This window comes from Symphalangus syndactylus, chromosome 3 (genome assembly GCF_028878055.3).
Source record: "Symphalangus syndactylus isolate Jambi chromosome 3, NHGRI_mSymSyn1-v2.1_pri, whole genome shotgun sequence".
NCBI classification, from domain to species: Eukaryota; Metazoa; Chordata; class Mammalia; order Primates; family Hylobatidae; genus Symphalangus; species Symphalangus syndactylus.
This window is the reverse complement of record NC_072425.2, coordinates 21,932,519-21,958,526: the sequence shown is the minus strand read 5'-3', so window position 1 is coordinate 21,958,526 and position 26,008 is coordinate 21,932,519. Positions and strand designations below refer to the sequence as shown.

The 26,008-nt window shown below is 40.5% G+C and overlaps 2 protein-coding genes and 1 long non-coding RNA gene across 7 annotated transcripts; 1 reads left to right on the top strand and 2 right to left on the bottom strand.

The window, feature by feature from the left end:
- Nucleotides 1-17: 17 nt before the first annotated feature.
- On the top strand, nucleotides 18-14,251 carry LOC134736172 (uncharacterized). Its single transcript, XR_010119979.1, has 3 exons — nucleotides 18-137; nucleotides 13,950-14,018; nucleotides 14,143-14,251. It is a non-coding gene; the product is annotated as an uncharacterized lncRNA (long non-coding RNA).
- Nucleotides 2,606-8,029, bottom strand: ZBTB6 (zinc finger and BTB domain containing 6). Of its 2 annotated transcripts, none has more exons than XM_055271187.2 (2): nucleotides 7,801-8,029; nucleotides 2,606-6,617 (listed from the first exon to the last, which is right to left on the bottom strand). In XM_055271187.2, the coding sequence occupies exon 2, from the start codon at nucleotides 6,606-6,608 to the stop codon at nucleotides 5,334-5,336; it is 1,275 nt and encodes a 424-aa protein (XP_055127162.1). In that variant the 5' UTR covers nucleotides 6,609-6,617; nucleotides 7,801-8,029; the 3' UTR covers nucleotides 2,606-5,333. The 2 variants fall into 2 exon arrangements, with proteins under 2 accessions (XP_055127162.1, XP_055127163.1); XM_055271188.2 differs by lacking the exon at nucleotides 7,801-8,029 and adding an exon at nucleotides 7,402-7,425.
- Nucleotides 10,139-26,008, bottom strand: ZBTB26 (zinc finger and BTB domain containing 26). Of its 4 annotated transcripts, XM_063636015.1 has the most exons (3): nucleotides 25,869-25,932; nucleotides 17,615-17,755; nucleotides 10,139-14,518 (listed from the first exon to the last, which is right to left on the bottom strand). In XM_063636015.1, the coding sequence occupies exon 3, from the start codon at nucleotides 14,506-14,508 to the stop codon at nucleotides 13,183-13,185; it is 1,326 nt and encodes a 441-aa protein (XP_063492085.1). In that variant the 5' UTR covers nucleotides 14,509-14,518; nucleotides 17,615-17,755; nucleotides 25,869-25,932; the 3' UTR covers nucleotides 10,139-13,182. The 4 variants fall into 4 exon arrangements, with proteins under 4 accessions (XP_063492085.1, XP_055127161.1, XP_055127160.1 ...); XM_055271186.2 differs by lacking the exon at nucleotides 17,615-17,755 and having other exon boundaries at nucleotides 25,869-26,008; XM_055271185.2 differs by lacking the exon at nucleotides 17,615-17,755 and having other exon boundaries at nucleotides 25,873-25,993.

Genomic DNA, 26,008 nt, shown 5'->3' with positions numbered 1-26,008 from the left:
GATTACGCAAGCCCGGGAGTCGGGAGTTGGAAGGAAAGCGTAGTAGCCCCAGCCACCCAAACTGCGCATCAACTTCCCTCTGCCTCAGCGGATCCACCCCGATCACGTGAAAAGGGAGCCCCGGAGCACTGTGGGAGGTACTGTGAGAAGGACTAGGCAAGCCGAAGGGATTGATGGGAAATTCCCTGCACATTCATCTGCGCCTTGAGCCGGCTTCCTAGACGCTGGTTTAAGCCAGTGTCTTAACTCCCTTCGTGAAAAGCGTGGAATCCATTGAGCACAATCTGATACATCTGTGTCACATTCTTATTCACGCTCCTGTAATGACATGCTGACAGGATCCCTCAATCCCTTTACAAAGATGTCAAGTAATCTCCCCATTACAAAAACAAAAAGAAAACATGTATTTGGCAGGCACTTCCACATCTCACTTCTTTATTAAAGAGAAAACTCTGTTTCTAGACAGAGTCCAAAGGGGGGGGGGGGAGAAAGCTCTGAGCTCCTCAAAAGCTGGCAAAGATAAAAAATTTAAGCACAAATTCTGGCATCATATCTCAAATATTTGTTGAAACTTTTTCCACAGCGAACTAAGGTAAGAATTATTCTTACAGCTTATAATTTATAGATGAAACAGACTTGGAATAGGGATAAGAGAATTAACATTTATAAACTACTTAGTATGTGTCAGGTCCTGTGTTAGGTGATATTTAATTTTAAATATTTTAGTTTTATTTACATTTCATTTAATTAGCAAAGTGATCCTAGAAGGCAGATACAATGTACCCCTTGTGACTGATGAGAAACTAAATAATGTAGGCTAGAAAATGACCATGACGCCGGGCGCAGTGGCTCATGCCTGTAATACCAGCACTTTGGGAGGCCAAGGCGGGTGGACCACCAGGTCAGAAGTTAGAGACCAGTCTGGCCAACATAGTGAAACACTGTCTCTACTAAAAATACAAAAATTAGCCGGGTGTGGTGGCGGGCACCTGTAATCCCAGCTACTCGGGGGGCTGAGGCAGGAGAATCGCGTGAATCCGGGGAGGCGGAGGTTGCAGTGAGCCAAGACCGCGCCATTGCACTACAGCCGGGCGCCGGGGGGCAGTGCCAGACTCCGTCTCAACAAAAAAAAAAAGAAAAAAAAGACCATGACTTGTAATTAAACTCAAGGCACTTTCCAATGTGAAATCAGATGTCCAACAACAAAAATAGCGAAGTAAACCTACAATAAATTAGAATATGGAAAGGTTGCTTCTACAGTTTTAACAAAATATATGGTTATTACTTATAGTTGTCTGAATGACAGGCAAAATCAGTGTTTTTGAAAAAAGATTCATTGGCCACATCAAAGACATTTCTTCCACACATTATCTTTTTCGTTCTCTTCTCTTTATGAAACATATGCCAAGCCTAGAGAACTGTTAACAACCAATAATTGTTTCAGTAATTTCAACTGGACAGTGATAGGTAATTTTACATGTACATATTTGTTTTAAACCCTACTGTGTATATATATATACACACACACACGCATATACATATATGTATACATATATGTATACATATATACATACATATAAGTATATATACACATATATACATACATATTATATATACATATATGTACATATATATATTTTTTCAGACAGAGTCTCACTCTGTCGCACAGGCTGGAGTGCAGTGGTGCAATCTCGGCTCCCTGCAACCTCCACCTCCCGGGTTCAAGGAATTCTCCTGCCTTAGCCTCCCCAGTAGCTGGAATCATAGGCACCCGTCATCATGCCCGGCTAAATTTTTTTTTGTATTTTTGTAGAGACAGGTTTTCACCATGTTGGCCAGGCTGGTCTTGAACTCCTGACCTCAGAAGACCCACCTGCCTCGGCCTCCAAAAGTGCTGGGATTTGGTGGCGTGAGCCACCATGCCAGGCCAAATTTTTCTATTCTACTGGATGTATTTACATTTCACTAGATGGGAGAATATATATTTCTGATAATTTGAGATTTTTCAAAGGTGTCCTGGTCACCATATTTATTTTTGAGAGGGGGTCTGGCTCCCTCACCCAGGCTGACAGCAACAGTGCGATCTCGGCTTACTGCAACCTTTCGCCTCCCAGGTTCAAGGGATTCTCCTGCCTCAGACTCCTGAGTAGCTGGGATTACAGGCGAGCGCCACCATGCCCGGCTAATTTTTGTATTTTTAGTGAAGGGTTTTCATCAGGTTGGCCAGGCTTGCCTTGAACTCCTGACTTCAAGTGATCTGCCAGCCTCGGCCTCCCAAAGTGTTAGGATTACAAGGCCTGAGCCTGGGCGCCTGGTGCTGACCACCATATTTAAAATTACAATTCCATCCCCCTTCTCTGGTACTCCCTATTCCTGATTTTTCTCCAAATTCCTTCTCAAAATTTGACATACATGGATTTTACTTACTTGTTTACTGTTTGTCTCCCTTCACTACAATGTTTCACAACAGCAGGAAGTTTTGTCTGTATACCTAACTTATACTTCATTGTAAGGACTCAGGAAGTATTTGCTAGATGAATGATTAATGTATAGTCAGGAGAAATTGTATCCTTTAAAATTCAAAGATGAAGACAAAACATTGTTCTCCATTCCCACCTCCAGTTTATTATTTCTTATGTAAACATGTAAGATAGTTACATCCCAGGAAAAAGGGCAAATGTTTTTCTCTTACAACGAAGTAACGACTACCTTTTCAAGATCTTTTATATGTAAATGGAGTAAATGAAGAGGCTGAACTCAAAACACTTTGCATTTTTCTGTCAGAGCAGAAACACAAACTAAATGTGAATATGTTAAATGAATAAATTCTATACTTTGTCATACCTGCACTTTAAAAAAAGATTCCATTTTCCTGAAAATTTTTAAACATATCATGCAAACAGACACTCTCCTAGGAATGTTTGTAGATCATTCTGTGCTACCAAACGGGAATAAATAATATAAATAATAACCATCACTTTCACAAAACACCCCTCCCCCAGCAAAAATCTCAAAGTGCTCACAAAAAATTTTACAACAATCTCACAAGGCACACATAAAACTTAAACATAGTTTCAACCAATTTTTTTTCAAATATCCAAGATAGTAGATACTAATTCCTAAAAAATCAGATTACTATTCTTTTACCCTCTCCTCCCATCTCCATCCTTCCCCCTTCCCCCCACGCCATTTTATAATAGGAAGCAAAAATAAGAAAACTACTTCAATCACTAGTAAACTATTTCTGAAAAGAAAATATTTTCACACCAACAAATTGCCAATCTTAGGTCAAATGGAAGCAATGAGCTATGAATGAAAAGTTAGCAATGAGCTATCATACTTTCCAGTGGAAAAAGATCCACTAATTAGAAAAATTATGTCTCCAATGGAGTACTTAAGTAACAAAGTTCATAAAGACACAAAACCGTCCTCTCTTGCTTTCCCCTCTTCTGTTCTCAGGAAGAATTAAATATAAAATCATGGAATTTTAGACCTGGAAATGATCTTTCAAATGACCAAGATCAAAGTTATTTTACATATAAAGTTAAAAAGTTCAAGGAGAAGTTCAGCACAATGTCACTAACTAGTAACATTGGGTTATGAAGTCGGTTTTTTCATCAAACGAGACCTGCATTCTTGAAAGTCTCTAGGAAAGTTAAAATTCAGTGGAGAATGTCTTTCCCACAAAAGTATCAAAAAAAGTTAATACTTACAACAACGAACATGTGATTCATCACACAATTTTTATAAATGGTACAAAGTATATTACATTTTAAAATATAGAAGGGCTTCAATAGAAATTGAATGCAGTAGAAATTCTACATAAAGCTAAGTTAACTAGAGGAGGACTAGAACAGCTTGAAAGAAAGATGCATCTAGTCAGTCTTCTTTACCAAAAGCAGTTCCTGTGTTTTAGAGAATATTATTTGCCCTGCAGTATATTTTAATCTTTGTTAAAATAATTTTTTAAAGTTTTGTGTTATATGTAGTTGGGGATATTAGAGAACTATGGCTCAGAACACCATCTCAAATATGACTCTCACTAAAATAATCATACAGTCATGGTTTTCCTTTTGGCATATTTTTGGAAATATAAAACTCTAGGGATGGTTAAGATTTTTATCAACACACAGTGAATGGAAATTACATTAATGTAAATGAAAAAATACAACACTAATAGCTACCCCTTTTTAAATTGCTCATCTAGTAACAGCTAGAATATATATTGCCAATTCAAAATTTAAAATGACATGGATGAACCTCAAAGTCATTATGCTGGGTGAAAAAGCATTTCAAGAGGGAACATACTATAAAATTCTGTTTATATGACAGTCCAGAAAAGGCAAAATAATAGTGACAGAGAACTGTTGCCAGGATTAGAGCTAGAAGGAGCTGACTACAAAGGGACGGCATGAGAGAGCTGTTGGGAGTGAAGGAACTGTTCTGCACCGACTGCAGTAGTGGTGCACAAATCTTTGTGTTAAAATTCACAGAACTATACACTAAGAAGAAATTTCAATTTTACTTCATGTTAAATAAAAAATAAAATAGGAACTTTTAAAACAGTAGGACAGATATCTCTGGTAAAGGTAGAATTTCTCATTTTTCACAGCTTCATGCCAATGGTATAATTTTACTGGCCACAAAATTATTAAATCCAATTGTATTAAATAAAATCAAGAAACTTGGGCCCAATTAACCATTTCTTAAGTATGTATACTAATAAGGCATGGAAATAAAAGTATTTTAAGGAATATTAACCCCTTATAAAAAAATTCTGCTATTCCCAAGTGAATCTGAATTGTTACTTTATACATTTTAAAATGAAAAGTACCTTGGTGTTTAGTTTGGAATCCAAGAACAGCTGGTAGAAAGTTAAAAAAAAATGTTTTACCGCCATCTGTACTAAAGTGACTAGAAACAGATAATAGTGTTTTTACCTTTCTCTTCTTGTTATCCTAATTCATTAAAGTTTTTATATGATTGGATTTTATACTTAAATCAATTACCTAGAGACTCCAAATCAGAATCTGCAAATACTGCTGGATCTTTTGTCACTAGAATCAAGAATATATAAGAGAGGAACACTATTTCTCTAGGGATACTACTGAGACTTATATGTAATGTATGAGATGAGACAGAATCCCATCAGCTTTACTGTGCCTCCCATAACTTTGGAACTATTAGAAGTTCAGAAAGAACGATTATGTGTAAGCCGACAAAATATAAGAAACAAAGATTGGGGGGATGAAATATTACAAATGCTGCATCTCTACAGAAAGACTTGCCTAATAGAATAATACAAACTTTATATAACAAGTCTGTGATTATAATTATAGTAGACTTTGCCTTTTGAGATCAGGCCTAGATAGCTTTTCACCACTGCTTCTGCCATGGACAGAGGTTAAGTGTTTTTTGAGAGCAGACTTGTGCTTGAAATCCATATCACAACAGTGGCATTTGTATGGCCGATCCCCACTGTGTATGTTCAAGTGGTCCTGAAGTGTGCTTTTGGCAGTAAATGTCTTCAAGCACACAGTACACTGAAAGGGCCGTATGCCCATGTGTCCTCGAATGTGTCGGTTGAGATTTTTCTTCTGTGTAAATGTTTTCCCACACTGTAAGCATAAGAATAGTTTATGCATTTTAAGGTGGCGCAGATAGTTTTCAACATGAAGAAAGCCTCGAGGACACCTGGGGCACTGGTGCCTCAGTGAATAACCTTCCTCCAGATTCTGAATCTCACTCACTGTACCATAACTTCCTTCAGTATTCTCACAAAATAAGCCCTGATCTTGATTCCCAGGAACTTCAGCCACTCTGCTCTCAACTGTAGAATTGATCAATGAATGCTGTGTTTCAGAGAAATACATGCTTGCTTTTGAAGAGGTACAAGGCTGTGAAAACTGCCCATTTTCGACACCAGCTGTACTGATGGATTCTACGTGAAGGATACAAATTTCATTGTCTTTAAAACCTATGTCTACCGTAGACAGCTCTGGTGACTTCATTTCCTTTCTCTCTGATGTCAGACTCTCTACTGTAGACTGCAAAGCATTGCTTTCCTCTTCTTTAACATGGAAATCTATGTTTACAGGACTATCTTCTGAAATTTCAATTATCTCACAGTCTTTATCAGAATTTTCATCTTCATTCTTAACATCAGGATCAGAAGACTGACACAGGTCAGTGTGTTGGTTGTTGTTTTTCATAGAAAGATCAATTTCCAGATACTTTGACAAAGCTTCTGTGCACTTTTCCACAATGTGAACCATCTGAAGGTAACTGGCAGCAGTCAAGTATTTCAAAAGCTCTTTCCTTTTAACTTCAAGTGCTCCAGTATAGCAAGACAGTAACAATTTTCTGCCAACTTCTGCACTCTGTAAGATGGTGATTCTGACATGTTTTGACTGTGTGAGTAAAAACTGATCTCTCATAAAAGTGGAGCAGGCAGCCAAAATCACCTTGTGCCCCTGGAACTCAGTGTCATTAATGTAAATTGATACATCACAAAATAAATTCTGCTGTCTCAAAAGATTCATTTTCTGCAAGACCACATCTCCTTGCTGTTCAAACTGGAAATGCAGAACATCAGACTCAGCAGCCATGATCACAATCTAAGCAAAATAAAACACAAACATTGATGTAATAATGATAGGGAATGCTTTCCCATGCTATAATAGTGAAAACAAACAAAAAACCCCAAACCTGAATTAGGAAAAAGAAGACTCAAAGTCTAATCTAGGTGTTATGACCCCTTATGCTACCATCTCAAAACCGAGAACTTTATAATGCACTTCTCTATGATCTCATAGCACATTTTTCATAACTTTGTTAAAACATTCATTACACTGAATTGTAGTGAACAGTTTCTAGCTTGTTTCTTTTGCTCAATGTTGTGTGCCTTGTGGTCAAGAACAATCTTGTCAATTTTGAATATCCAATAATAAGCACTGTGACCACCACGAAGTTGATTTAACATAATATCCCCAATTAACAACTTTAACGTAATCTCCAAACTTCCTACTCCCCACCACTACAACAGGTCCTCCTTCCGGTTCACCTGGACAACTGCAATGTCTTCCAACGGGTCTTCTTTATACCACACTCTTCTATATGCCAGATTACCCTCCTGAGTGCCACCAGGATTAACAACCCTTATTTTATTTTATTTTATTTTATTTTAATTTCCCTTTTCTGCTTTAAATCTTCTATCGCTCTCCTCTACCTCCGGGACAGTTCAGATTTCTTAGGGAAGAATACGAGACCCATCGCGATTTGGCTCTAACCCATCTTTATGGCTTTATCACCTTCTATTCTCTTTTTCATACTGGATCCTCATTCAATACTAAATTTTTCCATCATTGCCCAGACAAAAAGACACGAATACACATTTCTTACATTCGCGTTTTCAGTTCCTTTTTTCAGCTAGTGATTAGGCTACTTTAAGCCCAAATCAAGTAAAACTAATAGGACTCCACCTCCCGTTTCCACCAGAGTCAGCTGCTCTCTGAGCACCGCGAGATGGTGCCTGATTCATCTGTGTTCCTGCACCGAGCACAAGGGCCCACACAGAGCAGGAGGAGCTCAGGGAACATCTGCTGAACTGAAACCAGATCCCAGGTTCAGCACACAGGTATTCTGGAGGCAACCCTGCGAAGGGCCAAGGCCCTGTCGGCCAAGTGGTTGCAGCACCAGATTAGCCACTCCGGGGCCGAGCCCAGCTGTCCTCCTCCTCCTCCTCCTCCTCCTCTTTCTCAGGCACCCCCCACCTGAGGAATCTCCTTTGCACTCACTCACCGACTCAGAAAACTAGAGTCAAGGATTCCGCGGCAGCGTCTGCCCAGGCCGGAAGATGGACTTAGCCTGGAAGAAAACACATCCGGTGCCAACCAGCTTTATTCTTTGCTGGGGGCTCTCTAGGCGCCCCGGAAGGACATTCTGAGACGGTCTCCCTTCCTCACTTCCCCGCTCTTGGAATGAGAAAGGCTCCTGAATGCCGGCAAGCCCCGTCTCTCTTGTCCCAGTTTCGACACTCGAGCCGCCCCACCCCCACCCCCCGCCTTTTTTTTTTTTTTTTTGAGACGGTGTTTAGCTCGTTGCCCAGGCTGGAGTGCAATGGCGCGATTTCGGCTCACTGCAACCTTCGCCTCCCGGGTTCAAGCGACTCGCGCCGCAGCCTCCCAAGTAGCTGAGATTACAGGCGCCCGCCACCACGCCCGGCTCACTTTTGTATTTTTAGTAGAGACGGGGTTTCACCATGTTGGCCAGGCTGGTCTCGAACTCCTGACCTCAGGTGTTCCGCCCGCCTTGGCCTCCCTAAATGCTGGGATTACCGGCTTGAGCCACCGCGCCCAGCCCGAGCCATTTCCTTTTGTGAGTCCTCCTGAACATCCGAATTGGAGACGGGGTTTGAGGTTTGGTTACGGCACGTCTGTCAGAGTAACCAGACCTTTTATGGATTATTCTGGGACGATTCCTCTCCTTATTGGGGCCACCTACAACTTGAAAGGTGGCAGAGCACAAACTATCATAAAGATCCGTATTCGAGATTGCCTAGTTAATGCCCCATTAGGAGCTGGCCCCAACCTCTGGATCTAGCTTCACACTTAAATCCGTTCCTCCCTCCCAAAACTTTTGGCCCAGCTGTTTCCTCTGACGTGTCCTAGCCTTTTCCTCACGTTTTTTTTTTTGTTTTTTTTTGTTTTTTTTTGAGAGGGAGTCTCGCTCTGTCGCCCAGGCTGGAGTGCAGTGGCAGGATCTCGGCTCACAGCAAACTCCGCCTCCTGGGTTCACGCCATTCTCCTGCCTCAGCCTCCCGAGTAGCTGAGACTTCAGGTGCCCGCCACCACGCCTAAATTTTTTTTTTTTTTTTTTTTTTTTTGTATTTTTAGTAGAGACGGGGTTTCACCGTGTTAGCCAGGATGGTCTCGATCTCCTGACCTCGTGATCCGCCCGCCTTGGCCTCCCAAAGTGCTGGGATAACAGGCGTGAGCCACCGAGCCCAGCCTTCCCAAACGTATCTTTAAAGAACCCGTCTATAAATCTCATCATCCTTCAAGCCATCCTGAACTGCCCTAAGATAATTGGTTCCCAGTCGGAAACCTGTAATCCCTTTGCCTGCCTTCATTATTGCACTTAACACGCCTGTATTAATTTGTGCCTCATCTAGGCAGAGGTATTTAGGACAGTGGCTTACTGATCTTTGTATTCTCGAAGTCTAGCACTTGGTAGGCATCAAGTATTTGTGCTGAATGAAGACATGTCTGAACAAATTCTTTTTTCTTCTTTTTTAGACGGAGTCTCTGTCGCCCAGGCGGGAGTGCAGTGGCACGATCTCGGCTTACCACAACCTCCACCTAGCAGGTTCAAGCAAGTCTCCTGCCTCAGCCTCCTGAGTAGCTGGGATTACAGGTGCCTGCCACCACACCCAGCTAATTTTTGTATTTTTAGTAGAGACGGGGTTTCACCATGTTGGCCAGGCTGGTCTCGAACTCCTGACCTCAGGTGATCCACCCGCCTTGGCCTCCCAAAGTGCTCGGATTACAGGCATGAGCCGCCGCGCCCAGCCTCTGCACCAATTCTATTCTTTTTTTTTTTTTTTTTTTTTTTTTTGAGACAGAGTCTCCCTCTGTCGCCCAGACTGGAGTGCAGTGGAGCGATCTCGGCTCACTGCAAGATCCGCATCCCAGGTTCACGCCATTCTCCTGCCTCAGCCTCCCGAGTAGCTGGGACTACATGCGTCTGCCACCAGGCCCGGCTAAGTTTTTGTATTTTTAGTAGAGACAGGGTTTCACCGTGTTAGCCAGGATGGTCTCGATCTCCTGACCTCGTGATCCGCCTGCCTCGGCCTCCCAAAGTGCTGGGATTACAGGCGTGAGCCACCGCGCCCGGCCGCCTCTGAACCAATTCTTAAAGGCAGTTGCTCTGCTCCTCCAGCAACAGGTTCTCATGGAAGTAACTGAATCTAGTAACAACTTTCTGATTAATTCATATTTTCTTCTGAAGGCAAGCTCAGCATGCTTAATATGTATTTTTAAGACTATACATAAAGAAGACCTTCCTGTATTCAAAGTAAAGCAATTAAAAAAGAATAGAAGGAGGGGAATGTGAGAAAATAAACCAATGACACCAGAGCTTTAATCGTCACACTTTTATTAAGGAAACTTCCCCATAATAAGTGAAGAGGTAGTTCATAGTATGTCTAACATACAACAGATTTAGAACAGCTATTCGTGAGCTGAAATAAAATCTTCTGGGTTGTTTAGGACAGTATTTTAGAAGCAGTGACATTGGTCACCTTCCATTTATAGATCTGCTAATAAAGAAACTTAAACAAATTAAAATCATATCTGATTTACCTCAGAACCACTTCAGTTTGGAGTTTATCTTTAGTATTAAATAATAAATAAATAACTGACAGCGTAATTTTTTTAAACCAAACTATGGTAGAGAGTCATCTCCTTTTTAGTTCTCCTGGGGATCCATAAAATACAAATGCTGAATGATAAAAGTTTTAAAGATCTTCCTCCTCTACAGAAATATGACTAGTTTTGAAAGTCATCTTCCTCTATAAAATGTACTGGATATCAGTAACTTGACTTCTTTGCAATATAATCTAACAAACACGTATAAGCAAAGAAGGAGGAAAGTCAAGTTCCACAAAAATTAGAAAAATGTCTCACAGAAACAGAACACCTCTCCAGCCAAAAATGGAGGAGACTGTAAATCACTTCAGTGGTTTGCATTTTCAAAAGGTGAGAACTAAATGTTTTACTGATACAAAAGCACAGTTGCTGATTTTAACTGATTGAATACAGCAAGGCAGCTTTCTTTATTATTTCTAGTATAAAAGCAAATTAAGACTTTGTTTCACTAAGACCACATGAGACTATAAGCTCCATGAGGGCAGGGACTATATCAATCTTACCTTCATTATCCTCAGTATCTAGCATAGTGTCTAGCAACAGTAGGTGCTTAACTAATGTTTCTTGAACAACTGAATGAACCCAGAAATAGTCTCCAACCAAAGAGACCAATCTTATTTGAACCCGTGCCTTTTAGTCTTCAAACCAGTAACAAAAACAGGACATGAATGTGAGCAAAGGAAGCACTCCAACTTGAAATTTCCTTGTGAAGAAATGATGTTGACAGAAAATACCAAAAAATGCTGTTTGGTTGACAGGGTAGAGTCTCACTATTGCATAGAATTGGTACTCTTTGGCTGGATCATGTAAAAATCACAATGCTAGGAAGCATCATTAGACCATATAATGAGTGATGTTAGGCATAAAGTACCTATTAGTCTTATCACTCAACTGTATTATCATTTTAAATATTTGAACAAAAGACAAAAATCATACTTCACATCTGACTCACATGATGATAATTTACATATGATAACAATGATACATGTAAACGTATCAAATATAACAATTTAAGATCTCCTCTGACTATGCAAGCCTAATTTTTCAAATCTGCATGCACTCTCATAACTCAAAAATAAAAGCAGAAAATCCTGATGGAAACTAATAAACAGTTTTCCACACAAAATCAACTTCGCATTTAGATTTTTCTCACATTATTCTTGCTTTTTTCCTCCCTAAACAAACCTAGCAAATCACTCACTTGGATGGGAAGAATATAATATTCATCTAAAAAATAATTAATATAAATCCCTCTGCGATATTTTGTTGGCAAAATTCAGGTTGTCTCAGAAAGCCAACAGGGAGACACAAAGGGGAAACACAAACTAGGAGCTTTTTGCTAATACGTTATTCTTCATGTACTAAATCTTTTAAAGCCAAGGGATAGTGAGAAGAAGGAAGAAGATGCTAGCTCATATTTAGTTATACCTTGGCCAATATTGGCCAGGCCACCTCTTCAGGATTTGGAGACCCCAATTTAAAATGAAAGAGGTGGAGTAAATGACCTCTTAAGATTCTCTAAGGACTCTACTAATACTATTACCTAAATCTAATTCATGGGTGAGAAACAAATAAGACTCAGAATTTTAGGTCTGAAGTACATGTGTTTTAGGAAAAAGAGTTGTTTTGTTTTTCCTTTTTGAAAATTAACTTTGTATTCACAATCAAAGGCAGCAAGGTGGGACAGTGTACCTTTAAGAGGTATCTGAATACAGAAATTTGATTGCCCCTTCTGTGTCCAACCTAACTTTTATCATCCATTTTAGAAATTAAGGTACATGAGGAAATGAAAATTCAGAGACTTTTATAGTGCACAGGACAAAACTCTGATGGCCAAACTCACCTTTCTGATGGCTAAACTCTGAAACAAAATTCAGAGACTCCCAAATAGCCTCTTTTTAGAGAGCCTATTATACTTTAGCACATTTTTAGCGTGCCTGGAGCAGTCCTGATCTCTAAAGCATCAACAAGTTACACATTAATTATAAGCATATGGCCTCTTATGGGACATGCTACCAGAGAAACCGCCCATGTAAGTGCTGTTGTATAAGTGTACTTCTATCCCTGTTGATTATGCTCCTCATGGTCATCCCTAACTATCTGCCTGCAGGTGTTCCTCAAGAGAGGGTATTCTGGTGTATGTGAACAATTCAATGAGATGAAGTTGGGCTATGATACTGTTGAAAAGAGTACATAACAAACCAGCATACTTCTTTATAGCCAGCTCCAAGACAAGTACAAATGGTAGGAAGCAGATTCATTTACCAGACATGGAGAAATAATCAATAGGCAACCAGAAGTTCTATCACATTTTCAGGTCAATAGCAATATCACCTTTTATCTCAGCCTATTTTCTACCAAAGAAAGATTTTTCACTTCTCTTAGCATAGCATCTATTAGTGGAGAGTAGGTGATGTTATTAACTTGTTGGTACCTTCGGAATGTGCCTAGTGAAAAGCCTAAAACAGTGTCAGTCTAAGACATAAGTCAATGTTAGGTAGACAAAAGGAATTATTCCTTGGAAAAGGAAAACAGACTTTACAAGATAAATAACTCAAAACAGAAAATGGGAGAGGGCAAAAGTAAGGCAAATCCACTCCAAGTGGTAAGTTGCCTGGTCTACTAGTGCTTTGACTCACTCCCTACCACCTACGCAGAGGCTTTGGAGAAGTCAAACTAGCAAAATCACTCCTAAAAAGACTGAGACTATTGCCACATTCTCAGTCAGTTCGAGTTGTGAGCATGAAGCCCCTACTCAATTCACACAAGTACTATCATTTCTTAAGTTCAGGACAGCTTGGGCCAGTTTACCTGCATCCAGGACCTGTGTTGCATCGGGTTGTGGCTGACACCCTTTAGAGTCTGTGACTGTTGTACATGCAAAAGAATCAAAATCCACTGTGAGGTCTTGTACATTTCTCTCATTGGCATTATCAAAGCTGTTTTTGCCATGCAGCTGTTTAAGGTGTTTCCTCAAAACTGGTTTATGTGCAAAAACCATATCACAATAGTTACATTTATGGGGCTTATCTCCACTGTGAAGGTTAAGATGATCCTGTAAGGAACACTTCTGAGAAAAGGTTTTCCCACAGATTTTACACTGGAAAGGTTTAATTCCGGCATGCACACGCATGTGTCGATGAAGGTTGCCTTTCTGAGTGAAAGTCTTGCCGCAGAGTAGACACATAAAGAGTTTGTGCATTTTTAAATGGTTGGCGTAGTTCTCCAGGTGACGAAACACCCTGGTACACTTTGGGCATTGGTGATGCCACTGTAGGCCTTTGTCTACACCTCGAATATTAGGGCCAAAGACATCTTTTGAGGCCATGATGATGTTATCACTGCCTGTATAAGAAAGGGCATAATTGTGGAGATGGTTTTGTTCTATTTCACTTACTCTGTTTTCCACAGTTGAATTTATCAGGGAGTGCTGGGGCTCTGATGAATGTAAAGCAGTGGGTTCGGAAGAAATAAACTGGTTCTGATCTTTTTTACTTCTAACCTCTGATACATCCCCAATAGATTCTACCTTAACAATCTGAATATCACTGTCCTCCATATCCATACTGTCTTCAGATGGATGAATACAAGGTGAGTCCTGCTTTGGGGAGCCTCTGGCATCTCCCTGCTGTTCTTTTGACTGGGGAGAAGCACTCTGTGGTTCACATCCCTCTTTACTATCCATTGGTTGTTTTGGCTTTATAAACTTCCACAGGGCCTGTGTGCACCGTTCTACAATGTGGCTCATCTGAAGAAAACTTGCAGCAGTCAAGTAATTTACCAGTTCCATCTCAGGGAATTCCAGCACACCACTATAACAGGATAAGAGCAATTGTCTCCCCACTTCGGAACTCTGTAATATGGAGATTTTCACCTCTCTGGAATCATTCAGTAAAAATTGGTCTCTTAAGAAGGGGGAACCTGCAGCAAACACAATTTTATGTCCCTGTACCTCAATATCATCTATGAGAACTGTAACATCACAAAATTTATTCTCTTCTCTTAATTTGTTCATTTTTTGTAACATTGAATCTCCATAATTTTCAAACTTGAAGTGAAGGAGATCTGATCTTTCAGACATTTTGGCAGACCTAAAGAACAGAAATGTAAAAAGGTTGAATTTAAGGAAATTCAAACAATTAAGAAAGCTGGATCTACCTTCCAAAAACAAATCTGTGTTGTCATATCTATTTTGTATGTATTCAAATGAAATCTTCCTTGAAAGGGGAAGCCACTATAACAGGTTTCAAAGGCTGTTAAAAATTACTCCTTACCAACATCAAGTGCCAATTGCACCCAAAGAGCGGACTTGTATTTGTGTAAATAGCTTGGCATTCATTCAACTTTTAAAGATACTTAATACAAGAATAGTGCTTGGGATAGTCCAAGAGTATATTTTAACTTCTCAAATGAGAATTCTATCAGGTTTCTAAAGCAAACTAAAACATAACCCACACAAGTAAAGATGAAATAATTATCTTATTTTGTATAAAACTGTGAACCTGCTTCTTCTAAGGCAAGAGCAATTGTCTTCCCACTTCAGAACTCTAATATGGAGATTTTCACCTCTCTGGAATCACTCAGTAAAAACTGGTCTCTGAAGAAGAGGGAACCTACAGCAAACATGGGTTCCTTTGCTCTTTTTCTTTGCTCTATATTTTAAACAACTGCACTGACACTGCTTGTCCGATTCCTGGCCAAACCCTTTACTGTTTAAATTGATACGAACTTATTCATACAAGTATTTCTGCAATAAAATGAAAGTCACAGACCTAACGGGACAATGTTTAGGCAAAGACAAAGTTCTTTGTCCTGTCCATTCTGGAAAAATCCAAACTCCGTTTTAAGGAACATTTCTTTATATAGAAAATAAAATACCTGATGCAGAAAAACGACATGAGCTATATGGTGGGAATCTGAGTAGCAGTAAAATAGATAGAATCAATCCCTATTAGATTCTGTTCTTTAAACTTTATCCCTATTTATCAATCATTAGTCATTATGTGGACTACTAGAACTGATTCATAAATGTTGCCTTGGCTTCCTTATATTCCCTCTAATACAGTTTTCATGCCACCACATCTTTCAAAAACAGAGATCTGATTATACCCCACCCCTGCCTAAACTCCTTCAGAGACTTCCCATTGTCTCTTGGATGAAGACTAACCTCTTGAATATAAACTGATTAATGAAACCCAATCATAATTAAGTAAACACTGGAAAAACCCATTCAACAATGGAGAAGGTATCTTTCCCTGTCTGCATACTGATTCCGTTATATAGCAATTCCTTTGGTGAAAGTCTCCATGTTCTGATTCCATACTCTCATAAATGATTTTCTCATAACCTGGCTTCTCATTTGTCTCTCTCAAGGGAAAAGATAAATTTCCCATGCCAACAAGATAATTCCAGTCCACTAGTCACTGTAAACTAATGACATAATGAATTGACATTCTCTTTATATACCAGTCTTCTATGAGATTGGTAGGTACGTTAGGTCTGTCTTTGAGATATAGCTCTATAATCTCAGTGCATCAAGAAATTCACTGAATTTTATGTATTAATCAACCCCTTAGTTCAAAGTCAGATGAGACAACCAGCTTCTCCTGGCCACATCTGGCCCCCAAAGTCCAATCTTTATCATCTTAACTTCTGTAACAATGAATATCAGCTCCTGATGGCAGAGTCCAGGTTTTATTCTTCTTCCTTAGTGCCTGATACATAACAGCTCTCTCTTGGCCCCAGACCTAATGATACTCGTTTCCTTAGTTTAAAACACTACTTTCTAGGCTGGGCATGGTGGCTCACGCCTGTAATCCCAGCACTTCTGGAGGCCAAGGCAGGTGGATCACCTGAGGTCGGGAGTTCAAGACCAGCCTGACCAACTGGGAAAAACCCCATCTCTACTAAAAATACAAAATTAGCTGGGCATATTGGCACATGCCTGTAGTCTCAGCTACTCAGGAGGCTAAGGCTGGAGAATCACTTGAACCTGGGAGACAGAGGTTGTGGTGAGCCAAGATTGCACCACTGCACTCCAGCCTGGGCAACAAGAGCAAAACTCCATCACAAAAACAAAAACAAAAACAAAAGCAAACAAGCCGGGTGTAGTGGCTCATGCCTGTTATCCCAGCACTTTGGGAGGCTGAGGTGGGTGGATCACGAGGTCAGGAGTTCGAGACTAGCCTGGCCAACATAGTGAAACCCCGTCCCTATGAAAAATACAAAAATTACCCAGGTGTGGTGGCATGTGCCTGTAGTCCCAGCTACTCAGGAAGCTAAGGCTGGAGAATCACTTGAACCCAGGAGGCGGAGGTTGCAGCGAGCTGAGATTGCGCCATTGCACTCCAGCCTGGGTGACAGAATGAGGCTCTGTCTAAAAAAAACAAAATAAAACAAAACAAACAAAAACACCACTTTCTAAACAATTGTGACTCCTTTATTTTCTCTGAGAGGCCCTTCCCTGACCGCTTAATAGAGCAGAATTGTCTCTACTGGGCCCATTGCACATTTCTATTGTAACACTCAACACACCTTATTAAATACTTACTCCTTCCCATCCAAACTCCAAGTTTCATGGTATTAAGGGAAAGCATCTCCATCTAATGCTGGGAACTTGCATCTTCTAAGACAAAATATTCTTTCCTTTTGCTTTGAATATATTATACTTATTGCAGCTACATTGCTTGTCCCATTACTGGCCAAACCCTCTTCGGTTCAAATCAGTGTGTATTCCCATCGCCTAATACTGCACTAAATACACAGCAAGTGCTCAGTTTGCATTAGTTGAACCTATCAGATTAGTTTGACAGTGGTAAGGAAGAACTGTTGTTAGGAAGACCAGCTTAGTGTCTGCAGAAGCATTACAGGTCTGAGGCCATGATGGCCTAGAAAGAAATAAAAATGGGAATAAGAAGAAAGGAAAAATAACAAAAGATATTTCAAAGAACTTGGTAACTAACTGGATATAGAGAATGAATAAAAGGAATGTGTAAAGATTCTAAATTTAGGAGTTCATTTGAATGAGAATGGCATTGAAAGAAAGGTGACCAGCCAGGCACAGTGGCTCACACCTGTAATCCCAGCACTTTGGGAGGCCAAGGCGGGTGGATCACGAGGTCAGGAGATCAAGACCATCCTGGCTAACACGGTGAAACCCCATCTCTACTAAAAATACAAAAAATTACCCGGCATGGTGGCGGGTGCCTGTAGTTTCAGCTACTCGGGAGGCTCAGGCAGGATAATTGTTTGAACCCGGGAGGTGGAGGTTGCAGTGAGCCGAGATTGCGCCTCTGCACTCCAGCCTAGGCGACAGAGCAAGACTCCATCTCAAAAAAAAAAAAAAAAGAAAGGTGAAATTTAGGAGGGGGAACTGGTGTGGCACCAGTATAAGAAGAAGTAATAAGTATATTAATAAAAACATAAACAAAGCATAAGCTTTCCCCTTGTATGACATTTTGAATGTACTGATAATAATCACAATAAATACAAAAACTGCATTGAGAGAGGAGCAATGTAGACAAGCAAATGAAACATCAGAAAAAAGACAGTATCAAACATGAAGGGAAAATCTAGAAGATATACAGGGAAAATGTCAGTAATTTAAAGCAGCAAAACTATTATCATTGGTCACTTTTAGCAACCGCAGTAGCTTAAAATACTCATTTTGGATTTGGAGTGATGAATGTTCCAATTTGTAACCAGAGTTGTAAAAATGACTGTTTCAAGTGGCCAAACAAAAGTGGCATTTTTTTAGCATTTAGCTGGTTTTGAAGGTGACTATGAAACCCTCAGATCAGTATTTTCCTCCTCACACCCCAAAATAAGCATTCATTGGTTCTACCTATATTACAACAGTACTCACAATGCTTTAGACAACTATCCTCAGAGACAATTGTTCCTTGCTCTAAAGATGAAGAGCTGGAGTGTAGTTTCATTTAGTCATGTGTCATATGACAGTGTTTTGTTCAACGATGAACTACATATACAATGATGGTCCCATAGAATATAATACCATATTTTTACTGTACCTTTTCTATATTTAGATACACAAACGCCATTGTGTTACAATTGCCTACAGTATTCAGTATAGTAACATGTGGTACAGGTTTATAACCGAGGAGCAACAGGCTGTATCATACAACCTAGGTGTGTGGTAGGCTATACCATCTAGGTTTGCATTAAGTATACTCCGTGATGTTCACAAAATGATGAAATCACCTAATGACACATTTCTCAAAACACATCGCAGTTGTTAAGTGATGCATGACTGTGCTTCCTATCCATCAGTTCTCAAGAAAATTGTCAACAAGAGCAGCCAACCAGATAGTTCAGGGAAGTGTTTGCTTTGATCTGTCTGCCGTAGTCTAAGAATGTGAGCAAAATTTATTGGTTTTTTAAAGGATGTTTTCCCTAGGATGTGTCAGCCCACTCTATTGTCTCTCTTTGATAAATTCTTATTTCCAGGCCACACATCTTATCCCTTAATTGTTTCCTTTCACTAGTTTCTCTTTCCAATAGACTGTTAATTATTTGAGGGCAATGACCAATGGTTTGTTATACTTCATACAGCTCATTTGACAAAAAACAGAAGAATAATAAGTTCTTAATGCTCCCCCATGAAATTATTACTAGGCTATGGTACAGATGCTCTTCATTATGATATCTTCTTTTGAGTGCCTAGGGAAAGCTTTCTTTCTAGGGTTTGTTTCCAAAATAGTTTTGGCAATATAAAACCAACTTTCATCTTTTTTTTTTTTTTTGAGACAAGGTCTCACTCTGTCATCTGTTACCCAGGCTAGAATGCAGTGGCGTAACCATAGCTCACTGCTGCCTTGGCACCAAGGCTCAAACAATCGTCCTGCCTCAGCCTCCTGAGTATCCAGGACTACAGGTGCACACCACCACACCTGGCTAATGTTTTTATTTTTTGTAGAGACAGGGTCTCGCTGTGTTGCCTAGGCTGGAGTGTAGTGGTGCAATCAAATCTCACTGTAACCTAAAACTCCTGGGTTCAAGCAGTCTTCCCACAAGGCCTCCCAAAGTGCTAGGATTATAGGCATGAGCCTGCTTTAAACACTTAAAAAAAATTTTTTTTAATAGTTAAAAAAAGTTTCTTATGAACCGTCTTAATTTTATTTAAAAATAAGAGATCATATCTAATCTTCCTTGCTACATTTCAGGTATAGATGTTATACCTAAATTGACCCATTTAGGCTGAGCACAGTGGCTCATGCCTGTATTCCAGCACTTTAGGAGGCTGAAGTGGGCACACTGCTTGAGCTCAGGACTTTGAGACCAGCCTGGCCAACATGGTGAAACCCCATGTCTACAAAAAATACAAAAATTAGCTGGGTGTGGTGTCATGTGCCTGTAGTCCCAGCTTCTTGGGAGGCTGAATGGGAGGATGGCTTGAGCCCATGAGGCAGAGGTTGCAGTGAGCCATGATCATGCCACTGCACTCCAGTGTGGGTGACAGAGCCAGATCCTATCTCAAAATAAATAAATAAATAAATAAATTGACCCATTTAATCGTGAAAATTTCTACAGGTAACTATTACCATTATCCCACATTTTGTATATGAGGAAACTAAGCTTAGAAAACATAAATAACTTGTAAACCCCAACAGAGGTTGAAAGTGTTAAGTGTTAGATCTGGAACTGGTATTTACACTGCATGATGCCAAAATCCAGCTATGAAACAACTAACCTAGGGACAGTTTTTTTTTTTCTTTTTTTGAGATGGAGTTTCACTCGTTTCCCAGGCTGGAATGCAATGGCATGATCTCGGCTTGCTGCAAACTCTGCCTCCTGGGTTCAAGCGATTCTCCTGCCTCAGCCTCCCCAGTAGCGGGGATTACAGGCAGGTGCCACCACGCCTGGCTAATTTTGTATTTTTAGTAGAGATGGGGTTTCTTCATGTTGGTCAGGCTGGTCTCCAACTCCCGACCCGGGTGATCCACCTGCTTCGGCCTCCCAAAGTGGTGGGATTACAGGCATGAGCCACTGCGCCAGGCCTAATTTTTGTATTTTTAGTAGAGATGGAGTTTCACCACGTTGGCCAGGCTGGTCTTGAATTCCTGACCTCAGGTAATCTGTCTGCCTCGGCCTCCCCAAGTGCTGGGATTACAGGTGTGAGCCACTGCACCTGGCTGGTACAGATTTATCTCAAGGATAATAATTGTGTAACTTGGCCAGGCACAGTGGCTCACACCTGTAATCCCAGCACTTTGGGAGGCCGAGGCGGGCAGATCATGAGGTCAGGAGATCGAGACCACAGTGAAACCCCGTCTCTACTAAAAATACAAAAAAAAAATTAGCCGGGTGTGGTGGTGGGAGCCTGTAGTCCTAGCTACTCGGGAGGCTGAGGCAGGAGAATGGCGTGAACCCGGGAGGCGGAGCTTGCAGTGAGCTGAGATTGCACCACTGCACTCCAGCCTGGGCGACAGAGCGAGACTCCGTCGCAAAAAAAAAAAAAAAAAAAAAAATTATTGTGTAACTCTTCAGATTTCTTTCCTTACGTTTAGTATCACAAACACAGGCCAAGAAAATTCATTTAGCTGCAAACTTATGACTTGTATATTTTTGTTTTTGTTACGCTTCAAAAAAAGTTTATGTTTAAAAACAAGTTATAACTTCAAGCCAAATTTGCATGAAATTAGAAGACTTAAATGGCAAGCATATATGTATTAGTCATATTTCTGATTGCATATTATGCTTTTATCCTTATTATACCTTTCTCATCTATTTTACTTTATATCATTTTCCATCTTTTATTTATCTTTGTGGACTGAAACTTCATGCCATTTACAAATAAAGCAGAAAATAAAAATTATGAATATATTTGATTTCACGATCCCCAACTGTAGGTAACTTCTAAGTATAGCAGTAATTACTCAAAATAGTCATAAAAATCACTCACATAATTCTAGATTATAGTCAAGCTTCTTGTAACTGAAGGAAAGTAAAGAACTGATCAGGTAGATCAGAGACACAGTCATCATATTTTGTTGATTCTTTCCTCAGATTGATCACCAACTCCTCACTCCTCCATTCTTACATCATTGCCATAGTTCAGGTCTTTATTATCTATTGCGTCAGTTACTGAGATTAAATCTGAATGTTGTTGAGTTTCTATTAGCAAGTTTTGAACGATATTTCTCAAACATCAATGTAATGGGAATATTCTCACTTCCTCTTCATTTATATTTATACAATCCTTCCACAATTATAACTAATTTGAAATTTTCCCTTTGTTCAAATGGGGATAGTAAAAAATGACTAATTACTGAATATTCCAGGTGGGACAATGTTCATTGCTATACTACAGGCAGTGAGAAAATAGTTTCTTTTCTCAAATGCTTCTAATAACTACTGGCAAGTAAAATTTTTCTAGCTGTATAATAAATTCCTAAGCTATGTATCAGTTTGCTTCCTCACCTGTCTCATAAAAGTGCCCTTATCTTTCAACTTACCACTCAAAACTACTTGGAAATCTTTGCCCCTCATTGACATGGTATGTTCTTTTTCTAAAGAGATTTTATTATACTACAGCCTTTCTCTCTATAAACCTTAATCTTGTTCTTCTTTTAGGTAACTTTCATGACACGATACTCTCCAAGTTCTCAAGCTTTTCTTTCAACTTTTAAATAATATATACAGAATGTATTCTTCTTGAAAAATTTTTGAAGATTTTAGATGTAATTCCCCTTCTCAACTGCCTACCACTCAGTATTCAGTTTAAGTTTGATCCTTCCTGACTCTCCCTCCCTGCATTTTATTTATTTATGTATTTATTTATTATTTTTTGAAACGGAGTCTTGCTCTGTTGCCCAGGCTCGAGTGCAGTAGTGCAGTCTTGGCTCACTGCAACTTCCATCTCCGAGTACAAGCAATTCTCCTGCCTCAGCCTCCTGAGTAGCTGGGATAACGGGCATGCACCACCAAGCCCGGATAATTTTTGCATTTTTAGTAGAGACAGGGTTTCACCATGTTGGCCAGGCTGGTCTTGAACTCCTGACCTCAAGTGATCCACCCGCCTCGACCTCCCAATGTGCTGGGATTATAGGCATGAACAACTGTGCCCAGCCCCTCCTGGCATTTTAAAAACAATACTTCTATATGTCTAGCCACAGAAAGTATAACGTAATTAAGTTTCTTATACATAAACTATACATACTGTTTTGCAACTTACTTTTTTCACTCATTGTTTTTGAGAGCAATTTATGTTGACGAATACAGATTTAATTCTTCTTTTGAATTTTTTTTCATTTTTTGAGAACAAGTATCACTCTGTTGCCCAGGCTGGAGTGCAGTGGTGCGATCTTGGCTCACCGCAACCTCAGCCTCCCAGGTTCAAGTGATTCTCATGCCTCAGCCTCCCACCTCCCAAAGTGCTGGGATTACAGGCGTGAGACACCGTGCCTGGCCTAGTTCTTTTTTTAAAACTGTTATGTAGAAGTGGGCAAATTACTTAACTATTGATCTGTTTTCCACCATTGTTTTGCTGGTCTGTTCTTTGAGGCTTCACTAAATTGTATAAGGGTATCTCTTTCAAAGCTAAGTCTCCAATTTTTTGCTATTTTTTTTCAAAAAGCCTGTCTTCTGTTTCTCAATGTTTTATTACCTCCCTATGTTAACAATACCTAAATCCCAATCCCCATGGCCAAACTTAACCAAACTAAATCTCAATTCAAGGTACTCAAAAATACCTGTTCTAGGCTACTTCCCTATCACTTGAAATGCATGATGCCTGCACTCATGCACTGTCTAAACTTCAATAAGCCAAAAAAATTTCTTATGGAGAATGGCTTGGAGAACAGTAAACGCAGAGACAAGGAAGCATCTTAGTATGTGATTACTCTAAACAGATCAAGACAGAATGGCATGGGCCTGAAGAGAGACAGCAATAATATGGATGGAGAGGAGAAACAGATTTGAGAGACATTTCAAACAAAGAACTGATGGGCTTGGTGACCAACGTGGGGAAAGGGTCAAGATGACTCCAAGATATTTGGTTTGTGTAACTGGCTATCTTTGACTGAGTGTCATTCAGTAAAGCAGGGAATATTTGAGGGCATGATCATGAGTCTGGTCTTGAGCCAGAGGAGCCTGCATGACATCAAGGTTAGGATCCATGAGCTGGATGGATATGAAGAAAAGATCTGATTACACATGGTAAGTGATAAATGAAAGCATGAAAGTGGAAGAAATTAACCTAAATTGGCAGAGAGTGGAAACAGACTTAGGAAGAAAGAAATAAAAAACACATCAAACATAAATCCTTTACTTACCTTCTTCTCAACCTGGGTCTCTTTCCAAGCCTCTCCATTCTTATCAATGAGCCTCTCTTTGCTTAAATGTTTCCCACTCCTTTGGCTCCTATATTCAGTCACTGCATAGAGCAGTGGGTAAAACCATGGACTCTGGAGCCGTATTTCCTAGGATCAAAACCCTGCTCAACTATTTTCTGTGTAAACTCGAACCACTCTGCTTCAATGTTCCCATCTATCAATAGTAATTTATTTCATAGGGTTGTTATGGAAAATAAATGATTTAATTTTTTAAAGAGCTTAGAACAGCATCTGGTATGTACCCTATAAGCATGTGTTAGGTATACAAATAAAGCCGGTCAATTTTCTTTGTGAAATGCTTTATATGTGTCCTATCCTTATTCCCATTTAACACCAAACCAGCTGAGGTACCTAATATTTCATAGAGTATCACCGCATCACTGTACTAAATTGCTTTTTAAAAGGTCACTAATGACCTCTTCATAAAGAAATGCAATACTCTCCCCTCCCCCAAGTCTCCAGATGCTCTGCATGAATTGATCCAGTGGTCTCTCCTTGAAATTCCCTTCTCTTGATTTCCGGGTCTTCTTGCTTGCTGTAACCCTGCACTCCTACACTTTATTGCCTACCGCTGACTACTACTAGCTCCAATTCCTCTTTCTGCTTCATAAATGCAAGCATTACCCCCCCAAATTTCCTTATCTTTCAAAATTCTCTTCCTGATGCCAGCTATTCCCATGGTTCCACTTCTATGCTGATATCTCGAACTTTTACCTCTAGCTACGATGTTTAGGCTGAGCTAAAGATTTGCATTTCCAACTCTATGCTGCACAGCTCTATGTGTCTATCTCATTAGACCTTTAATTCAACATGTCCAAAAAATGAATTCATAATCTACACTAAGCTTATGGCTTTATTTCTGATAATGGCATTACCATCCTTCAGCTCAGAGGTCTAAAACCTAAGAATTAGATTTGGTCCCTCTCACTTCTTCAGTATTCAGTTAATTATGGAGTCTTGACATAATCATCTCCAGTATACTTGTCTCCTTACCAATGACACCATTATAACTGTATTTCAGGAATTCTTTGCCTCTCACTAGGCTGATCCCATTACCCCTTCAAAAGAATCTCCGATAAGAGTTCCTAACTTTTAGCTAAAGAGTCTAAATGCAGTTAACAGAAAGTCCCTTCTCTATGGGCTTTCTACAGAACAAAATGATTTCCTGCAGTGCAAATCTGACCATATCAATGTTCTGTGCAGAACTCTTCAAAAAACTACCCATCTCCTTTAGGATTACACCATTCACCATCTGGACCTCAGTCGACTTTCCCAGTCTCATATCCATTCTGTGCATAGGAGTCCCCCCATTTCCTCCTCTTCCCACACAAGTTATGCTCAGTCATTTCTCCACAGTATTGCAACTGTCTTCCCTGAAAAACTCTTCAACACTTTACTCTCTCCAAGTACAATTCAGACATCACTTTCTTTCTAAAGCCTTCTGAGCAATGGCCCCTTGAGCAATTAACACATATGTGACTGATACATATACACACACATACACACACACACACACACACACACACACACACACACACACACACACACATAGGAGTACTTATTTGTTCAGATCTGGCTCCCAAACTTAATCCTGAAAACTGGAACAGTATCTTGCGAATCTCCAGTGTCTGGTATAGCGCCAGTAATATAAAAGGTGCTGCGACCAGTGGCCAAATAGGGGAAAACCCCAGCAAAAGGGTAACCTAGCACTCATAGTGATTCTCAAAGACTGGCACTGAATGCCTGGTCTTGGGCTGGCTCCCGAGGCTCATTTTCTTAGGGCCTCACTTCTGGCACTTCTTATAAGATGCCAGAGTCAGGCCCCCAAGCCAACTGCTGGGCCCTCAGCTGGGGTCCTATGAGGCGGTCCCAGGGGCATCCTCAGGCTCCCCACTCCAGTCACTGGGAAGGGAAAGGGGCGGGGCGCAGCGTGGGCCGGGCCAAGGGCTCCTCAAGTCCCCAGGGGCCTAGGCCAGCCTCTCGGCTCCCATCCCAGTACAGGTCCCGGCTGATCCAGGGCCCCAGGGGGGGGTTCCATTTTGAGAGACCCCGCACCCCAGCCCGGCGCTCCGGCCGTCTCCGCACTTACAGACCCGGGGGAAGGCCGCCGTCAGGATCCGGCACCGCCAGGAGCTCCGGCCCCTCGGGGCTCCGGGAAGGGGGAGGGGCAGGGAACCCGAGCCAAAGGGGGACCCAACGGAACCGGAAGGGCAGCCCTGGCCGGACAAA